Source organism: Sarcophilus harrisii, chromosome 1, assembly GCF_902635505.1.
Source record: "Sarcophilus harrisii chromosome 1, mSarHar1.11, whole genome shotgun sequence".
NCBI classification, from domain to species: domain Eukaryota; kingdom Metazoa; phylum Chordata; class Mammalia; order Dasyuromorphia; family Dasyuridae; genus Sarcophilus; species Sarcophilus harrisii.
Genome location: NC_045426.1, coordinates 491885870 through 491906415, shown reverse-complemented (window position 1 = coordinate 491906415; position 20546 = coordinate 491885870). Strand labels below are relative to the sequence as shown.

Below are 20546 nucleotides of genomic sequence, written 5' to 3'. Positions count from 1 at the left end.
AGGGAAAAAGTTGAGATGGATAACAGTCTGGGATGATGGGTCATGGTGAGGTAAAAGAAAAGGTAGAAAAATAGAAAAAAATGGAAGAAATAAACATTTATTAAGGTCCACTATGTCCGGGTCCCTTAATCTGTTGGAGAAGGAAATGGCAAACTACTCCAGGATTTTTTGCCAAGAAAACTCCATGGTCACCATTGGTATACTATAGTCCATGGAGATCACAAAAAGAATTTGATAGGACTGAGTGACAGTATTGCTAGGCACTGTGCTAAACATTTTAAAAATATCTTATTTGATCCTCATAATAACCGTGGAAAGTAGGTTCCCATTTTACAGTTGAGGAAACTGAGACACAGAAATTAAGTAACTTACCCAAGTCATGCGGCTAATAAATGTCTAAGGGCAGATATATAATATACATATACTTATGTGTAAAAATACATGTGTACGTATATATATCTGTGTGTATACATGAGTATATGTTGGTCACTTGTGTATACAATTTCCATGAAGGAGGGAGCTGAGTTCTCCCAGTGTTTCTCAGACTCCATATCCACTCCTTCCCCAGGAGGCAGCTTAATTGCCCAGCTCTAAAGTTAGTGATATTCTAAAGGGGATCCTTGCTCCAGTATCATTTAGACCAGATGACCTCCAAGGTTCCTTTGGACACTGAGATTCAGTGGTTCGTTAGTGACAGGGAGACAAGCAGACAGAGCAAGCTTTTCCCTTTGCTATTTGTTTTGGTCTTTTCCTGTCAACCATAGGTATTCTTGCATTAACATTTTGGAAGAGGAGGCAGATCCAAGAGAACACTGAATACCTGCCCTGTGGCAGTGGATGCCCAGGAGCCTGCTGCCATCCTCATGGCTCTAATGCCTATTTTAGTAAAGGCTGCTGATGAGTCCTGGGATCTGCTCCAGTTTCAGGAGTGAGCAGAGCTGCACAGCCCAGCTCTCACTGGGGCATCCAGTACCTGGGACATCAGTAGGAACAGCAGCACCAATGCTGCTGTCTGACACCTTTTGTCCTTGAGTTCTGCGCTTTGTTCTGATACTTTTGCTGCACCCCAGAGGTTTTGTAGAGAAAAAGAAAAATGGAAGTCAAAGAAGGAATTGCTTTTGTTTTCTCCTTTTTTCAGCTCTTTATACCTTATTCTCTGGAGATTAAGTTTTTTTTTCCTCAATAGTATTTTTTTCCAAATACATGTTAAAATAGTTTTTAATATTCATTTTTGTAAGATTTTGTGTTCCAGGTTTTTTCTCCTTCCTTCCTTCCTTCCTTCCTTCCTTCCTTCCTTCCTTCCTTCCCTTACTTCTCCCCTCCCCAAGACAGCAAGCAGTCTGACATAGGTTAAACATGAAGAGTATTCTTAAACACATTTCTATATTTGTCATGTTGTGCAAGAAAAACCAGATCCAAAGGGGAAAATAGATGAGAAAGAAAAAGCAAACAAATAAAAAAAGGTAAAAATACTATTCTTTAATTAGAGACTAAATTTTGAAAAGAATTGGAGATATGGTCAGGAGCACACTGACATTGGAGCAACTTCAATAATAATAATATTATTAATTATATAATATCTATTGTTATTGTTGTTAGCATTTATATAATTCCACTTATGTACCACCAGGCATTGTGCTAAGTACTTTTACAAATATCTCATTTAGCCTCACAACAACCCTGAAAGGTAGGTGCTATTATTTTCCACATTTAGAGTTATGGAAACTGAGGCAAACCAAAGTTTAATACTTTGCCCAGCTAGTAAATGCTTGAGACCAAGCCCACTCTCTATACTGTGTCCATTGCAAAGGCATTGAAGGAAGAAATATTTGTATGGCTCATCCCTATCAGAGCTCTTGGATCCTTTTAAGAAAACTAAAAAGAGAGTCACAGGGATTGATTGAAGAAGCAATGGAAGCGATTACTGAATCAGTGCCTTTATCAAACCTGTAAGGAATAACTCTAAAGTATATTCCTTATGCTCAATAAAGAGCTAGTCATGTGTAAGCAAAGTAGCATCTAGCTCTATGAATAGGTTTTAGCTTTTTTCTTCTTCCTCCAGACTAGTGAAGGAAATTATAATAAGATTGAAGATGCATTGACTACCAAAAAAATTGCCAGATGGCAAAGAATTGGAAATTGAGGGGGGGATGCCCATCAATTGAATAAATTGTGGTATATGATGCAATAGAATACTATTGTGCTATAAGAAATGACAAACAGGCAGATTTCAGAAAAACCTAGAAATACTTACATGAACCTAATGCTGAGTGAAGAAAGCAGAACCAAGAGAACCTTGTACCACAGTAACAGCAACATTATGCAATGATCAACTTTGATAGACTTAGCTCTTTTCAGCAATACAATGATCTAAGACGATTCCAAAAGATTCATTTTGGAAAAAGCTATCCATAGCCAGAGAAAGGATTATGGGATCTGAATGTAAATTGAAGCTTACTATTTTCACTTTTTTGTTGTTTTTTCCTTCTTGTTCTTTTTCCTTTTTGTTCTGCTTCTTCCTTTATACCACAACTAATGTGGAAATGTGAATAAAAAAGTGTATAATCAATATAATTTTTAAATTGAGCCATCCAGTGATGTCCATGTGTAAAGTTTCCTTATCAGGTGCTGGAAAAGTGTCTGCTATAGCCAACAAGTTATCATTACCAAAAAACAAAATTATTAAAATTTTAAATTGAATTCTCATAGTTCATGAAGGGAAATGAAGAAAGAAACATAACCCAAGGTTACTGTATTTAAAAGGGGGAGTGAATGGGTGGATAGATGAATCAATGAATGGATAGCTAGGATAAGTATTTTTAAGAGCTTATTGAGTGTCATATGTTGTGCTAAAATGCCTGAGATACAAAGAAAAGCAAAACAATCCCTACTCTCACAATCTAATGAGCAAAACAGCATGTTCAAACAAGATATATGTGTTATATACATAAATATTATACATATATATATATGATAAATTGGAGATGATCATAATGAGAAGACACTACCATTAAGGGAGAATCAGGAAGGGTTGTTATAAAAAATGTCTTATTCTTCTCAAAGAAAGTTTTGTGTCCCTACTTTTCTTCTGTTGGCAAAATTGAGACAGAAGGTCTCAGTGACTTGCCTAGTTATAAAAATATTGTTCTGTCATTTTCAGTCATTTCTGACTTTGTGTCTCCATTTGGGGTTGTCTTAGCAAAGATATTAGAGTGGTTTGCTACTTCCTTCTCCAGTTCATTTTACAGATGAGGAAACTGAGGCAAAAAAGGTTAAGTGACTTACCCAGGGTCATATAGCCATTAAGTGTCAGGAAGCAGAATCTTTCTGACTCCAGGCCTGACATGCTACCTGGCTGCCCTATCATAAGAAAAAATACCATAGGAGGAAATAAGATACTTTGTCTTCCCATAAAATACTTAAGATATGATAAAACAAAATATTGGGTTTAGTTTCAGAATCTCAGGATAATTGTCTAATGCAAAATATTTGTTAAATTACTTCTATCAGATCAGTTTTTAGTAGAAATTTTAATATTGAATCTTTTTTCTTTGTATAGACGTCGTCTGATCTCCCAGAGATCTTCCTTGGAGACCTTGGAGGATATCGAAGAGAATGCTCCATTACGGAGGTAATTTGTCTTTACTCCATATATACTAATTTGCATGAAAACTTTGTGGTGAAATGTGATTTCTTGCTTTTAAAAAGCTTGCTGGAAGAATAACAGTATAAGTTAGAAAATTATGAAATAGCTTAGTCTGCCAACTTAAGGGCCTATTAAAAAGTGGAAAATAAAATTAAATTCTAATTATTTATGAATCAGCTGCACTTTGTTCTTCTTGTTCAATTTGTGGTCTTTCTTATTTTCTCTTTTCTGAAAGCAGCCATTTAAGGAAATGGAAGCATAGGATTTTCTAGCATCCTGTTCTCAGCCTCAGTACAGCAAGCTTAGCTTTGATGGGCTTCATTTTGAGCAGGTCCCAAGGCAACTGAAACATCACTTGGTGACCAGTTCCAAGAATCCTCAATAAAAATAAGTATCCATGTCTAAGAGCAATTTCAGCTTCCTTCAAGATCAAGGGAATTTGGAATATAGAGAGCGGAAATAATAAGAATAGTAGGAGTGGTAATAACAGTAACAACTAGCTTAAATAGTGTTTTAAATTCTACAAAGCACTTTAAAAATATTCTCTCTTTTTATCTTCATCATAAACCCAGGAGAGATATTTTTATCCCCATTTTACAGTTGAGGAAACTGAGGCAAGTTACTGACTTTAGGGGACTCATTTGTGGGTGAAACCAGATCTGAATTCAGGTCTTCATGACTCCAGATCTAATATTCTACCCAGTGTCCCCTTTTCCCAGTCTGCTGACCATCAGATGGATAGAGAAACAAATGCTTACAACACTGCCAGAGGAGTATTGTAAAATGTGACCATGTGAAATATATTTGATGTACAACTATTTTCCAAGCAGTGTCTCGGGGAGGAGAGGGAGAGAAGAGAGAAGAAAGAAAGGGAAAGAAGAAAGGATGGAGGGAGGGAAGAGGAGATGAGGAGAGGAAGGATAGAAGGGGAAGAAAAAGAAGAGGAGGGAAGAGAAAAGGATGAAAAAGAAGAGGAGATGGCAGGGGAAGGGACAGAAGAAAGAGGGGAAAAAGGGAGAGAAAAGGGGAGCGGTGGAGGGAAGAAAAGAGTAGAAGGGAGGAAAAGGGAGAAGGGGGGACAGCAAAGGAAAGGGGAGAGGTCTGTTAACTGATAGCACCAAGACTTACCCCTGACTCTTAGCCAACCATCTCTGTTTCCATCATGCCAGAATTTGGAGGCTCCTTGAGAAACCAATCTAGCCAAGCAAACAGGTTCATAAAATCTTGTGTCCTGCAGTGATTCTAATAGAGCTGGTTGCCAAAAGATCCAGCTTCCACTTAAGAAATCTAAGTATTTCACAAATTCTCAGGTTGGATTTCTTGTGTCCTTTGAGACCATCTGAAGGTGAACTTGGTGGTTTTAAATGGCATTGAAAATGCATGATAATATTTGACTTTCCTACAGTAATTTCTCTATCATTACTCATTCAGAACAGGAACGGGGGCTTTTTCTCTGTTTTGCTACATTTACAGAGCTCACAGAAAAAGCTACATTCAGAATAAAACTCAAGAACCAGAATGAGTTAGTTGGTACATAGACTGAGGCTACATTCTGAGCTTACCCTGTTTTGCCCAGTTTGAGAGCCCTCAAGGGAACTGAATGGAAAAGGACCATCAAGATCATCAAAATCTGTCTCCCTTACCTGGGTTCAAATCCAGCCTCAGACACGTAATGCTTCCTAGCTGTGTAACCCTGGGCAAGTTACATAATCCAAATTACTTCAGCAAAAAAATAAAAAATAAATAAATCTGCCTCCCTACTCCCATGTGATCAAAGCAGAAACTGACCCAGAGAAGTCGGGTGATCATAAGGAGTCCAACTTAACCTTTGAACCTAATTCTGCTATGATCAGAATCAGGCTAATTTTGCTTCCTTATTGTGGGAATGTTTCTCTATAAAATGAACAAAAAAAATCCTTTTCAGGGCTCTCAACAACAAAATTCAGTATATAAGCCAGGAAGGACAAACTGTTTTCATCTCCCTGTCCCCAAAATTTTTCTTTCATAGAACTTTGGTTTTTAAAGTCTTCCACTAAATACATAGCAGAAGTAGACAAAGTTAAAGTGAGATGGAGGAGTACGCTATGTCTGGTGGATGTCTTCCATGCCAGGTTTGAGTGCCCCTTTTGTTCCCAGCCCCTAACCAATCCCACAGAGAACTGTATCATGGAATCCATTTCACACCTTTTTACTGTCGATCCTTGAGTTCTCTGGCTTTCTTAATGTTCAGCTTTCCAGGTGGCAGTGTGGTGTGAGAGACTAGGTCTGACTTTGAGGTCATTTTGCCTTAAATCCTGTGGAACTTGATAATTACTCTTCAACTCTTGGGGGGGATGCTGACTAAGGAGGGCAGAGGCAAAAGAAGAAAATTACTCTGTGGCTGTAGTGTTTCCATCTAGCGATCTTTTAGGGCATCTTCTTGGTACGCACTCAAACCTGTCTCCTCTACTTTATGAGGTCTCTGATAGTGCATATTAGATGGAAGAAAAGTGGAGCATTTACTTTTATCAAATAGGGGTGGTAAATAAAACATATGCTATCCATTTTCATATTGATTATATTATCAAATATAACATACTATTAGTAATTACATAATATATGGCACATAAATATATAATACATAAATATTGGAGCTGGAAAGCCAATTTCTGCCCTCTAAAAGGAAGGCATTAGAAAGACTTTGATACTCCATCTTCCACCTTCCAATATATAATACATAAACATATACAAATAAATAACACATATATCACATATATAAAAGTATCTAATATAATTATATAAACATTATAGATTATATTCTTAATATTAATCAATAATATAAACAATATATTTTGCAACATTGTATGATAATATTATTAAATATATAATTTTGTGACATTATATAGTAAATATAATTTTATAATATGATGTGACATACATCATAAATTATGTAATTTTCATATGATTGTATGGTGAATATTATTAAATATAATTTTACCTAATGTGACATTAAATATATGTTAATTTTCTATGATGATGCTTAATATATTTTAAAATTCTTTTACATATATTATTTAATATATACCATTTTATCATATGTAACATAATGTCTAATGTTTTGTAATATAATAAGCTATTTAATAGCAAAATAGATACAACATATATGACATATTTAAAATTTAACATCTATTTTTAGTTAGATATAAGGACTGGTCTTGCAATAACACTGGTATAGAGAACTCCCATAAGAAAAAAAACCTCTTTCTACCTATGTAGGTTGGCACTTTCTCTGCAATTTAGTCTTAGAGAGTTGCTTAGAGAAATGAAACGTTCAGATACCTGCCCATTATCACACAACTGGTCTTCTTTGGTTTCAAAGGACTGCTTGATGTTCACTGTATTTTTAATTGTCCATTTCAAAATATGAAGCAAAACCAAAAATGGCAGAGATGCATAAGAATTTGTGCATTTTTTAAAAAGTTTATCCTTTGCTAAAATGTCCTCCCCTCCCCCCCAACACTCCTTCAGGAAATGGTATGTACTAATAACTCAAACACTTCAGGCCCTGAGTTGCTTTGGGAACTGTGGGGGTGGTAGAATATTCGCCAAACCCCTTTTATTTTATTTTATTTTTTTACTTAGTACATTTCTCTAATGATTCTAAGGGAGTTATTAAAAACCTTTTGTATAATTAAGTGCATCATATAATCAGTGCTAACAAGGAATAGCTGATCTGTCATTAAATTAGTTTTAATTTAATTCATTCCTAATTTAATTGTAGATTGCTTGCAGTGTTTATTTTTAAGAGAAAAGCTTCCACTTTAAAACCCTCTTTAAAGTTTGCTCATCCATCACTTAACCTGCCATAACCTGGGCTAACCAGAATTCCAGTTTCCTTGGTGATGGTTGCTAACACCATAATTCCCTTGAAGCATTTCTCCAAATCCCTAGTGTTCGCCTTTGAATTTTTTTAAAATAAACAAATGAGATACTTATTTGAAAGCTGGTCCTGTAGCTTGTAGATTTCTATATTGGCAAGTAAATAATGGTCCCCCAGAAGCGAAAGCTATTCTTTCACCTTTTCCCCCTTCTCGTTTCCCTTTGGATACATTTCTTTTCCCTCTGCTTCACTCAGAGCTGCTGCAGGAAGGGAACATTTGTAGCAATAGTTCTTTGATAAAGGGCGGCCCCCACAGTCCTGGTACTGACTTGATCAGACTGGAAGTGAGAGTTGGACACATCCAGGGAGACTGGCCAGGAAGCCTCAGGTCCAGGCAGCCTCGAGGTTTCTGAGTAGTCTGGGTGTGCCAGCAGCAGCTGCTGAATGGATTGCTACCTCTGGGTCTGACAGCCATCTGTGCTCCTCTGCCCTCCCAGAAGCCGCTGTTTGCGGCCAGAGGGTCTGGGGCGGCTGGGGGAGTATGTGTGGGGGAGGAACAGCCCAAGGGACTTGCTGATCCATCTCTTGCATCTCCTTTAAGTAGGGGTTCATTTTAAGTCTGTGTTTGCCAAGGGTGGGCCACCTCTTCCAGCTTCTTGGGAAGGGATAGCTTCTGTGGAAATATGCAAGCTAAGAAGCTGGAGAACCGGGACCAAAAGCCTTGTACATGTGACTTCATCAGAATTCTTCTGGAAATGTCAGCTTTATGTGCTTGGGAATCTTGATTTGCTCCCACAAATTGCCAGAACTTCCTGGCCTGTGACAATTAACTCTGAGTATATGGGTCATGTAGAAACTGTGGTCATCCAACTTAGGACTTTCCCCTGGCTCACAGCCCTAAACTCCTGTGTTTTTTATATTTATGTATATATGTGTGTATCCATGTATATATATATGCATGTGTGTATATCTCCATATCTCTCTCTATCTTTCTATAGATAAATATATCTATAGATAGGTAGATACAGGCTTATGGAGGCTACTTTGATCCTAAGAAGCTTGCCTCAAGCCTAGATCTAGACAAGTAGGGGTGTGTGTGTGTGTGTGTGTGTGTGTGTGTGTGTGTGTGTGTGTGTCTAAACTGATTAAAGAAAAACAGAGAAGAATGGAAAGGAGCTGATGAAACTCCTCCCCAGAACTCCTTCATATATTATGAAGAGATGCATGACTATAGTATACACTGAACTGTCATAAATACAACACTGGCACTTTATCATAGGGTCATAGATCACAGAGCTGGGGAATAATCTTAGAAGTCACTGAAGCTATTACTTTCCTCTTATAAATTGACAAAACTAAGCCTAGATAGGTTAAGTAGTTTACCCAAGATATATAGCAAGATATATATAGATATATAAATATCTAATTCTGAATTTTAATCTTGGTTTTCTTGACTTCAAACCTAGTGCTTTGTGTACTACATCACAGTGATGTAAGGATTTAACTTTTTTTTTGAAAAATCATTAAATTTTTAGAAATTTTAGAATTCATCTATTTACTTAGATTATTATATTTATTGGCATACAGTTGGACAAAGTAGCTCCTAATTATTACTCTGATTTCCTCTTTGTTGGTAGAAAATTCACCCTTTTCATTTTTTGTATTAATTTGATTTTCTTCTTTCCTTTTTCTAATTAAATTAACTAAAGGTTTATATATTTTGTTGGTTTTTTCATAAAATCAGCTCTTAATTTGGTTTATTAATTCAATAGTTTATTTTTACTATCAATTTTATTAATCTCCCCTTTTATTTTCAGAATTTCATATTTGGTATTTAATTGGGGATTTTTAATTTGTTCTTTTTCTAGCTTTTTTAGTTACATGCCTAATTCATTGATCTTTTCTTTTTCTAGTTTATGCAAGTAAGCATCTAGAGATATAAAACTTCCCCTAAGAACTGCTTTGGGGGCAGCTAGGTGGAATAGTGGGTAAAGAGAAGTCAAGAGGACCTGAGTTCAAATCTGGTTTCAGACACTTAATAATTCCTAGCTGTGTGACTCTGGGCAAGTCACTTAACCCCAATTGCTTTAACACTTGCACATGCGCACGCACGCGCGCACACACACACACATGCACACACACACACAAGAGCTGCTTTGTCTGCATCCCATAAATTTTGTTATATTGTCTCATTGTTGTCCTTCTCTTGGAAGAAATTGATTGTTTCTGTGATTTGTTGTTTTACCCACTCATTTAAAAAAAATTTATTATAGATTTTTATTTACAAAACATGCATGGGTGATTTTTCAACACTGACCCTTGCAAATCCTTTTGTTCCAACTTTTCCCCTCCTTTAACCCACTCCCTCCCCCAGATGGCAGGTAGTCCAATACATGTTAAATATGTTAAAGTATATATTAAATCCAATATATGTGTATATATTTACATAGTTATCTTGCTGCACAAGAAAAGTCACGTCTAGAAAGAAAGAAAAAACCTGAGAAGGAAAACAAAAATGCAAGCAAACAATAACAGAGTGAAAATGCTATGTTGTGGTCCATACTCATTTCCCATAGTTCTCTCTCTGGGTGTAGATAGCTCTCTTCATCACTGAACTGGTTTGAATTATCTCACTGTTAAAGAGAGGCACGTCCATCAGAATTGATCATCATATAGTCTTGTTATTGCCATGTATAATGATCTCCTGTTTCTGCTCATTTTACTCAGCATCAGTTCATGTAAGTCTCTCCAGGCCTCTCTGAAATCTTCTTGCTGGTCATTTCTTACAGAACAATAATATTCCATAACATTCATATACACAACTTAGCCATTCTCCAACTGATGGGCATCCACTAAGTTTCCAGTTTCTTGACAATATAAAAAGGGCTGCCACAAACATTTTTTGCACATGTGGGTCCCTTTACCTCCTTTAAGATCTCTTTGGGATATAATCCCCATAGTAACTGTTGGATCTAAGGGTATGCACAGTTTGATAACTTTTTGAGCATAGTTCCAAATTGCTTTCCAGAATGGCTGGATCCATTCACAACTCCACCAAACAATGTATCAGTGTCCCAGTTTTCCCACATCCCCTCCAACATTGGTCATTATGTTTTCCTGTCATCTTAGCCTGAGAGATGTGTAGTGATATATCAAGAGTTGTCTTAATTTTCATTTCTTTGATTAATAATGATTTGGAACACCTTTTTATATGACTAGAAATAGTTTCAGTTTCTTCATCTGATATTGTCTGTTCATATTCTTTGACCATTTATTAATTGGAGAATGGCTTGATTTCTTATAAATTTGAGTCAATTCTCTCTATATTTTGGAAATTATATTGATCAATTATATTGATATATTAATGCTACCATGTGAATAAGTTATTCATATTATATCATCATTATGTTATATAACAGGACTTCTTAAACTTTTTCCCCTCTTGACTCATTTCTCCTGTCTGTTCCACCCCCCCATACCCCTCCCCCCCACTCCCACCAGGTAATTAGAGTTAAGTGACTTGTCCAGGGACAAGCTGTGTGCAGCTGGAACGTGTTAAGTGTCTGAGGCTAGATTTGAACTCAGGTCCTCCTGACTTCAGGACTGGTGCTCTATCCACTGCACCACCTAGCTGCCCCTTAACTCATTTTTACCAGAGAAATTTTTTTGCAATCCCATCTCTAATATGAGCACATTCGTGCATGCACAGTGCAAAGCATTCATGTTGTGTGTTCAGAACCATGCAACACAGTCAAGAACTGCCAGAAACACCTCGGATTCATTGTGCATTTGATTTTTGGTCACTGAATTAAAAAATCTTTTAGTATTGCCAAATTTTTTGCAACCCCACATTAATATGATGTTTTAATCCACAGTTTAAGAAGCTTTAGTATATAATGTTAAATATATATGTGTGTGTTTTTATATATTATATAATATAATATGTAATGTATATTGTATTATAGAATAATATACAATTCAATTCAATAAACACTTATTAAGTGCCTACTATGTGTCAAGTACCATGCTAAGAGCTGGGATACAAAAAGCTGTTCTTGCTTTCAAAAAGCTGGTTTTGTAGAGTTGAAACCAGGGAAATTCGCAGATGGAAAGTAGAGTTATCTGGAAATTCAATTCTGCCCTTTGTAAAAAAAGGTATTGGGAAGAGTTTGGTATTCCACCTCCACCCTCCAATCAGAGGAGAGGAAATTGAGGGAGGGAACTTGAATTAAGAAGCTTGGTGATGAGATTAAAAGTGATGAGTTTATTCTGGGAGGGACATATTAGGATATAATATATATTGACATGATGTAATATATAATTATAAATTATAATCCCATTTGTTATAACTGTACATGAAAGCCAACATGGCATAATATGTCCTTAGGACAAAAGTTCTAAAAACACTGATGTTAGCTTGATTTTCTTGTTACAGTTTGAGAATTAAAATCACCAAAGCATTTGGTGAACACTATAGTTTTTTTCAATGTTTTCCCAATTATTATTTGTATCACTTTTAATACTAATAGCCAGCCTCCTGGGAAATAATAAAGCATGGTATAAAGAGTCTTGGACTGGACATCCAAAGGGCTGAGTTTTATTTTTGGCCTGCCAGGAAAATTACTTCTGATTCTAAATGTTCTTAGTCTTTCTATAAATTGAAAAAAAAATTTAAAGGCCATATAGTATATATGATAGATCACTGAATTTGGTGTCCCAGGATCCAGGTTTCTGTCTTACATCTGCTGCTCATTAATTTTACATTATTGGACATATTATTTAGCCTCAGTTTCTTTAGGAAGTGGAATAGATTAAAGGTGTCAGAATGTAGCAGCAAAACACCTGTGAGAGGCCCAGATCAGATTATAATGTAATTGGGAAATGATTACCATAATAAATAAAAGTACAGTGCAACATTTGCCATCCATTCATGACCTTCATGACCCCATTTGCAATTTTCTTGGCAAAGGTACTAGAGTGATTTGCCACTTTGTTCTCCAGCTCATTTTATAGATAAGGAAACTGAGGCAAACAGAATTAAATGACATGCTCAATGTTATCTGCTAGTAAATGTCTGAAGGAGGTGAGACTTCCTGACTCCAGACCCTGTTCTCTTTCCACTTTACTCCCCAGCTGCCTGCCTAGTACAACATAGATAATGCTAATTTGTGGTTTTCTAAGGCAATGTGTGATCCCTTTTTATTTGAGTTTGACACTGCTGAAATAGATGATGACCTCTGAGGTCCTTTCCAGCCTTATCTTTATGATCTTGAAATTCTGTTATTACTAAGTCCATTTCTATGTATAGAATGAACGCTTTGGCTCCAGTACCTCGGGGCCAGGTCAATTGCAACTACCCCTCATGGGCATTGGAATATTTTTCTTTATGGCTGCAATAACTGCAACCCCTTGTAGCTGAGCTACCCTCCTGGTTAGGGGCGAGTGACTGACACACTATTTCCACTTAATATCTGATTAGCTTTTACAGAGAGATATTTACTAGAAGATTCAGCGAGAAGAAATTAACGTCAGTACTTCTGGTATAGTAGCATCATGCATTAGTCCAGTCCTACGTAGTGCTGGCCCTGCCAGACCCACATGGAACGAGCAACCTCGGCCAGAACAATCAGCTTTGTTTCAGCTGTTATTAGGCTGGGTTCCCAAAGGTTGCCCCTTGCTCTTGGTATAGCAGAGCTGGATATGGGAATGGCTAGAAACCCGCCCCTGGATTCCAACTCCCAGATTCCTGTTGTTCACTCTCCCAGCCCAGGTCAGAAACCGCCCACTCCCTTCACCTAGAAGGGAAGAGAACAAATGAAAAAGCCAAGTACGAGGCTTGTTTTTCAGGGACCAACTGGCATCAAAGGAGAAGTCCCTAAAGACCTTCCCCTTACTGGCACAAGGAGCAAAGGAGAAAAGTGGAGTGAGTTCTGTAGCCAACCCAAAGAAGCAGCTAAATTGCAATGAATAGTGTGCAAGCTTGGAGGGAAGGCTTGAATTCAAATGAGAACTTGCACACATACAAGCTGGGTGATCCTGGGCAAGCCTTTAACCCTGTTTGCATTAGTTTCCTCATCTGTAAAAATGAACAGGAGAAAGAAATGGCAAAGTGCTCAAGTATCTTTGCCAAGAAAACCTTGACTAAGGGTCCAACATTACTGAAGCATCCCCAGCTTCCTTTAAGACTCAGTTCAAATCTCACCTTCTGCAAATGGTCTTTCTCAGTTGCCCTGATGGCGAGTGCCATCCCTCTGAGATTTATGTTGTATATAAATTATACATGTACATTTACACACAGTTTGAAAGGCTCTGCCGCCTTCACTGAGTTCAGTTCCCAGAAATAGGCTGGCTATATGTCCTCATTAGGACTATCGGAGAATCTGTAAGGGGTGGGAGTGATTCTCCAATAGGCTGAACTTATTCTCCACTTCTAACAAAATTGTCATTTGAAAATAAATGTAGTCATCTGATTGTAAACAGCTTCTTTGTCTTAAGAAAAATCTGTGATACACTCTGCCACGAATGCATGCAGAATCCAGGGGAAAGTGGGCTCAAGCTTGAGAAGTTCATTTAAAAAATGATAGTGCACAGTTCCAAATTGCTAGAAACCCTTTTCTCCCGTTCACTCAAAGTTTCCTTTAATTGTGGTGGATCTTGGTCCAGTTTGTACTTGGTTCCTTCTGTAGATAATGTTGCCAGCTGCGCCAGGAACACTATTTAAGATCCTGATAGGAAGATGGAATATCCAACATCCTCCAGATTCTTTCTAATAACAAGACCTCTTTAGGTCAAAACTTTTCATACTTTACTCTAAAATCTTTTGACTGATTTGTTGAGAAATATTCCCACAGTTAAAATAGCCGAGCTAAAATGGAAAAAAAAGTTTAGATCATATGCTTGTGTGTGTGTGTGGACACATATACATGTATATGATAGAAAATATGAATGTGTATATAGTATACACACTTTCTGCCAATACAATCTATTGCCTACACATGTATTATATGTATGTGTATGTCCATAAATGTGGCATATTGAAAATATTTTCAGATTTTTTCAGAGTATTACTAGTTGTATTGATTTTTTTCCTCTTCCTTTTCTTTTCTTTTGCCTTAAAAAGTATAATTTGTTAAATAGAATGGCTCTTTGGGGAAAAAAAGAAAGGAAAGAGATATGGGGGGAAACTATTGATGATATAAAAACAGATGATATAAATAAAAACAATAATAAATGATAATAATTGCAGGGCCATGGAATATAAATAGCTTACACACAATTACTTCTCCATCCATAAATGATGCTTTGGGGCTGAGAAAGGGCAGAGCGGAAAGGAGGCAAAAGAAAGAATATCAGGAAACAAGCCTTTATTAAATGCCTACTGTATGCCAGGTACTGTGCTAAGATAAGCAACTTTACAAATGTATCATCTCTGTTTTGCAGTTGGAGAAATTGAGGCAGACAGCTGCTAAGTGATTTGCCTAGGATTACCTAACTAATAACTGCTTAAGGCTGTATTGGCCCATGTACTAGTGGCTCCCTCAAGAGTCTTGTTGACCTTTCATCATCATCCTTTACTTTTAGAGACAAGGAAAACTAAAGCCTTGGTTTAGAGTTCCTTGCCCAAGAAGCCAGGCCCGTATTAGACTACAGGGCTTCTGGCTATAGCCTTAGCACTCAGCTCTTTTCATCCCATCCCTGGTATAGGGGCAGAGCAGAGACAGAGATGGACAAGTCTCCTCCCACCCTCTCCTCACCCACTCTGTACTTCAGCATTGGCTCACAAGAGCCCTGGAGCTATGCTGGGTGGATATGGTCAGCCCTGGGGGCTGTGAGAGGGGGTGCAGGGCAGGAGTGACTTCTAGATGAGCTTTCTTTTCCCTTTGTCTTTAGATCAGCGGCTCTCTGGCTCCTCTCTTTGGAAACAGGTATTCTGTACAGAATTTCAGGACTCATTCAGAGATTCTAGAAGGTCTCCGGTTTGTTTATAATTTCATCAAATCTTTTGGCTGATAGACGAGACTGTGGAAAGGTAGAAGGGATTGGGATGACTGTATCTTCCAGACCTAATAACTCTTGATATCCATCCTTGTTCTTGGAGATTAAATTATCTTCTGGATATAATCACTGAGCACTGAACTGATCATTTCAAATAACAGTTTATTTAAAGTAATAGTTTTAATAAAATTTATGATTTGGGTTAATTTCTGTCACATATCATGGGGTCACAGATTTAGAACTGAAAGGGGATTTGAGGTCTCATCAAATCCATCTCTCTCTCCTTTTTAATATATTTTATATATCTGAGATCACACCTGATGAGATAGGATTTATTTGAATCCTACCTTTTGTTTTCTTTTAGATTCAGATCCATAACTTTTATCTACTTGGTCATGGAGCTATCTTAGTGAATTCACTTCTGTTTTTCAAGACATATTTATATTGCTAGAGTTTCCTCCCCCCTTAACAAAAACCCAAACTCAGTCCAAGTGATAGTGTTTTAGTGTCCCAAATAGTTAAAATTATCTGGTTTAGGGGTTGGAAGGAAGAAAGAAAGAAGAAAATGTGTTCAGAAATCCAGTACTCTTCAACATAAAATACTCCAGTAACATAAACCAAAATTGGAAACTCAGTAACATTTCTCAGGAAAAGGGCAGACAGCTCATTCTCTTTTGTGGAGTTGTTGGCATTTAAGGGTAATTTTGTCACATAAAGCATATCAGGTGGCCATTGGAAGAAATTTGACCACAGGATTATAGACATAAGATGTTCCTAGGGCAGAGATCTGACATGGGGCCTAACATGCTAGATAAAAAAGAATAATACATATTTCAGAAAAACAAGATCTATTCCTTGGAAGCCTATCTGCCATGTCTCTGATTTTTAGTCATAAAATAAATCATAGATCCAGGCCATTTCCTTAATTTCTGATACCAAGGCCTGGGGAAAGAAGGAGTCTTCTCCAAGATCACCTAGGAAATAGACATCAAGAGATGAGATTTAAACTGAGGTCCTGAGGTGAGACTCCAGGAGTTGGGAAGGGACTTGAGAGGTCTGGGTTAATTCCACCTTGGCTCTTTCTCCAGCATGAGAAGCATCGACGACCCTCTCTTTGAGGATCTCCACTGATTCTGAGCTGGAGAATTAATTATTTCCTGAGTCAGTCACACTTCCATGTCACATGTGTATTGATTTAATTCTTAGTTTTTCCTCCCACTACAGCCAAAATCTGCCACCCTGCCCAAGTAGTTCTCATTCCTATGCTTTCTAATTGTTCTTACCTGAGCCAAACAAAACAAGTTCAATCTTTCTTCCACGTGGAGGGCCTTTCACCTTTTGATCACAGTGATAATCAAAATGAACCAAAGTCTGGTGTGCCCAGTAATGAGAAGACTTTGAAGAGTCATTTTGTTAATTTGGTCTCAAACACCTATTATGTGAGAAAACAGCATTAGGCCATTTGGGTTTTATCTGAATTGCTCCTTTGTTACAGATACACTGAATGAGCAATTCAATCAGTGAGCATTTTTGATGGTCCTGATGTATGCGAGGGATAAAAAGAGTAAGCAGTTCTACCCTCAGAGAGCTTACATTCTGAGAGAAGCAAGAACATACAAAATCAAGGGGTTAAATACAAATAAATGCAAAGTAATGAAAATCAAGGAAGGAAAGACTCCAGCAGTTGAAGAAAGGCTTCACATAGGAGGTATTCCTTAAACTGTATTTTGAAGCAAGAGAGGGATTCTACAAGAAGGAAGAAATTATGAACTTCGGGGAGAGGGAGCTAATTCAGAGGCACAGAAATGAGAGGATAAGTGTCCTGTATGAAGAACAGAGAGAAGGCTTCTTTGGATAGATATCAGAGCATAACAAGGAAAGGGGGTTAGTAGTAGATTGCCAGAGGCTTTAAAAGCTAAAGAGAGGGGTTTATTTCTTATTCTAGAGGCATAAGTAGCAGCCTTGAGCAGTAGATGAATTGTCATCTCAGGACAATTCTAGCTCAATTAAGAGAAGTCCATCACAGACAATTATACAATAAACTTTTTTTTTTTGGCTGCTACAATTTACAAAGGCCATCTGCTGAGAAATGGAGAGGATATCCTCTGTATGGACTGCCCATACCACTGAAATCACCAGTCTTTTAAAGGATTTTAGGAATTTTTTAAAGATACTGCAAAACTATCCCACCGTTTTTAACTTGAACATCTTCCTAAACTGAATTATTAGGAAGCATAGATACGCAGGTATCAAGTTACCCAAGCATATCTCAATATCTCCTACTGAAATTCTTATTGTGTCTCTTTTTAAGCTCATTTTAAAAAGTAAAGTTTAGTTGCTTGCCTGAAATTTAATTTTTATTTTCTTCACTTTGATGGGAGGGAAATCATCCTCTATGATTGACCATTCAATAAATGTTTACCTTTAAAAAAAATTCCCTGAGTTTATACCTAAATGAAATGTGTCTCCCAGACTCTTAGGGACATTAGAATTTTTTTTTAAAAGCTTTCTTGCCCCTGAACTCATTGTCTTTATTATTCCTGCTCTGACTCAAATCATTTGTCTGGTCTTTCCTTCCTGTCTTTGTATAGCGACTGCCCAGCTGTCGAACTAGGAACTAACTGTCTTTTTTAAAAATTGCTTTATTTTTCAGATGTCGGACCCTGTCAGGTTCACCCAGACCAAAGAACTTTAAGAAGGTTCATTTTATCAAGAACATGAGGCAGCATGATACCAGGAACGGCAGGTACTACACAAAAAAAGCCTTCACGCCAGCTTTCCTGTTTGGACAAAATAGGGGTGGTGTGGTCTGGCCTGGTCTGGGGAGGTGGCGGAGGAGGGCAGCATTTCAATTGCCAGGACTTACCAAAGTGAAACCCTCCCCTTCCAAAAAAAATGAGGGCCTGCCCAGCCCATCCAAAGAAAACAAAAAGCCCCCACAAAGCCAGAAATTCTAAAAACGAATCCCTGTTAAACAAAGGGCCCAATCTGTATCAGAAATTTGGCAAGCATTTGGATCAACAACCTGCATTTTTTCTTGACTCAACTATTTTTGTTTTGTTTTGTTTAAAAATCCTTGTTTGAATAAAAAAACAGTAGTTAAAATTTTTTTCCACCTTCCTAACCCCCACCAAGCAAATATCCCCTAGACAGACATCTGATCTGTATGTTGGCTTTAGTTCCTGGACTTTGAGAGGAATCCCAGCCCTTGCTAGAAGATGCCTTATCCTGCCCCACTTCCAGTTCCTGGGCATGCAGAAATTTTGGGGTGTGTCATTTCTTGAGAAAAATGTTGGATGAAAATTCCTGTTATAACAAAGTTATGATAAATTGTTTTGAAGATTTTAAATCTGAGTCTTCAGTGATGAACAAACTTGATTCTCTCCTTTAATCCAGGGAGAAGGCAGGGGACTGGAAGATCTGACCTTTTAAAGGTCATCTATATCACTAAGACTTTCTGATTTCTCAATTCTTAAGAGCAGCTTCTCTCAAGCTAATCTGCAGTCTAGACCTGGGTCTTTCTAACTGTCCCACTTGAAAGGGGGCAAGTTTGACTTCAGTTTAGAAAGCAGTTCCAGGGAGTCAGTCTGTTGCAAATAACTATTTTGTTTGATCTCTCTTTGATTTACAATAAACCATATGGTCTCCACTAACACTCTTCCCTTCAGCATAAAAAAAATATATAAATAGCCAAAAAGTCTTTTAGTCAGACTCACAGAATGACTAAACCCTAGAAATGCTGTCATTCGATGTTATAAAATATAGCATATAATAAAAAGTTGGGTTCTGGCTTTGTAGCACTAAAGATTACAGTTCTTTTAAGACATTTTCTCAGAATTCACACTTGAACCTATTCATAGAAAAATAGTATGATTTTGCAGGTATTGCTATGGTTTTACATTAACAAAATATAACCCTCCTTTTCGATTATTTTTATAACCTTTTCAGTCACATTTTATTTCTAATCTGAACATTTCATATGACAAATATAACAGTTTTAACTTTTTAAAGTGTGTGAAATTGATATCTATGGTTCAGATTTCTTTGATCTTTGTTGAGTTGATTTTTGTTTTTCCCCAGGAATATTGGGAATCATAGAATTTTAAAAAATTATTGTTTTTTAGCCAGAAGGTCATCTTAAGTCATTATCCTCATATGGAGTGAAGGCAAACTGAGTTCTACACAGGTGGATTAATCCAAGATCAACAGAGTTAGAATAGAGTTAGAATTCAGGCTTTCTGATTACCCATCTTATAACACTTTTTCCAGTTAACCCCACTGCTTCATTCCAATATATTCATTCTCTATTTGAGGCTTGTGCAGGATCACACAGCTAGTAAGTGTTAAGTGTCTGAGGCTGGATTTGAATTCAGGGCCTCTGTGCTATCTACTGCACCGTTTTGTCTCCTCTATTCTTTTAAAGTTAGTGATTTTTTTTTTGTTTGTTTGTTTTCATTCCTTCTGTAGAGAATCTTAGTTATTGAATCAGAGGCTTCCATATGTAGTTTGAAAAACTGTTGCCCAAATTTTGTCTGAATTTGCATGTCTGTCAAGTAAAACCTGTTAAACTATAAAACATACATATGAGCTACAAAAATACTGAAACCTTTTTTAGAAAATAAATTTCATCACAAAAATGATTTTTGAAGCCGTTATCCAGACTGCCAGTGTATCCAGACACTATTTGACAGCAGGAGCATGCAGTGTAGTTTCCATCTTGCTGTCTGGTCAGATATTCTGATGGGGAACATTAGCAAAGCAGGTGTAAAGGCAGCCAACCCAGGAGCAAACACCAATGGCTTAGGAGCTACATGAACAAGTATGAAACCGGCAATTTCCTCGGCAGCTTCCAAGAAGAAGTAAAATGAACTGCTAAATTAGTTTTGGAGGTAATTGGGTTTAAATGACTTGTCCAGGGTCATACAGCTGAAACCAGATTTGGACTAGGGTCCTCCTCATTCCAGGAAACTTAATTTTTCTAGGGATGTAAGAAGCTTGTACTTTTTAGTCCACTGGGAGTGATTGCACTGACCTGAAGGGAAGGGG

General features: G+C 37.2%; 1 protein-coding gene across 2 annotated transcripts in view; it reads left to right on the top strand.

The window, feature by feature from the left end:
• CABLES1 (Cdk5 and Abl enzyme substrate 1) overlaps positions 1-20546 on the top strand; it is a 139142-nt gene that overhangs the window by 47857 nt on the left and 70739 nt on the right. For both annotated transcript variants that reach the window (XM_031946531.1, XM_023496206.2), the window contains exons 2-3: positions 3560-3631; positions 18154-18246. In XM_031946531.1, the coding sequence (XP_031802391.1) occupies positions 3560-3631; positions 18154-18246 (165 nt within the window). The remainder of the gene's footprint in view (positions 1-3559; positions 3632-18153; positions 18247-20546) is intronic.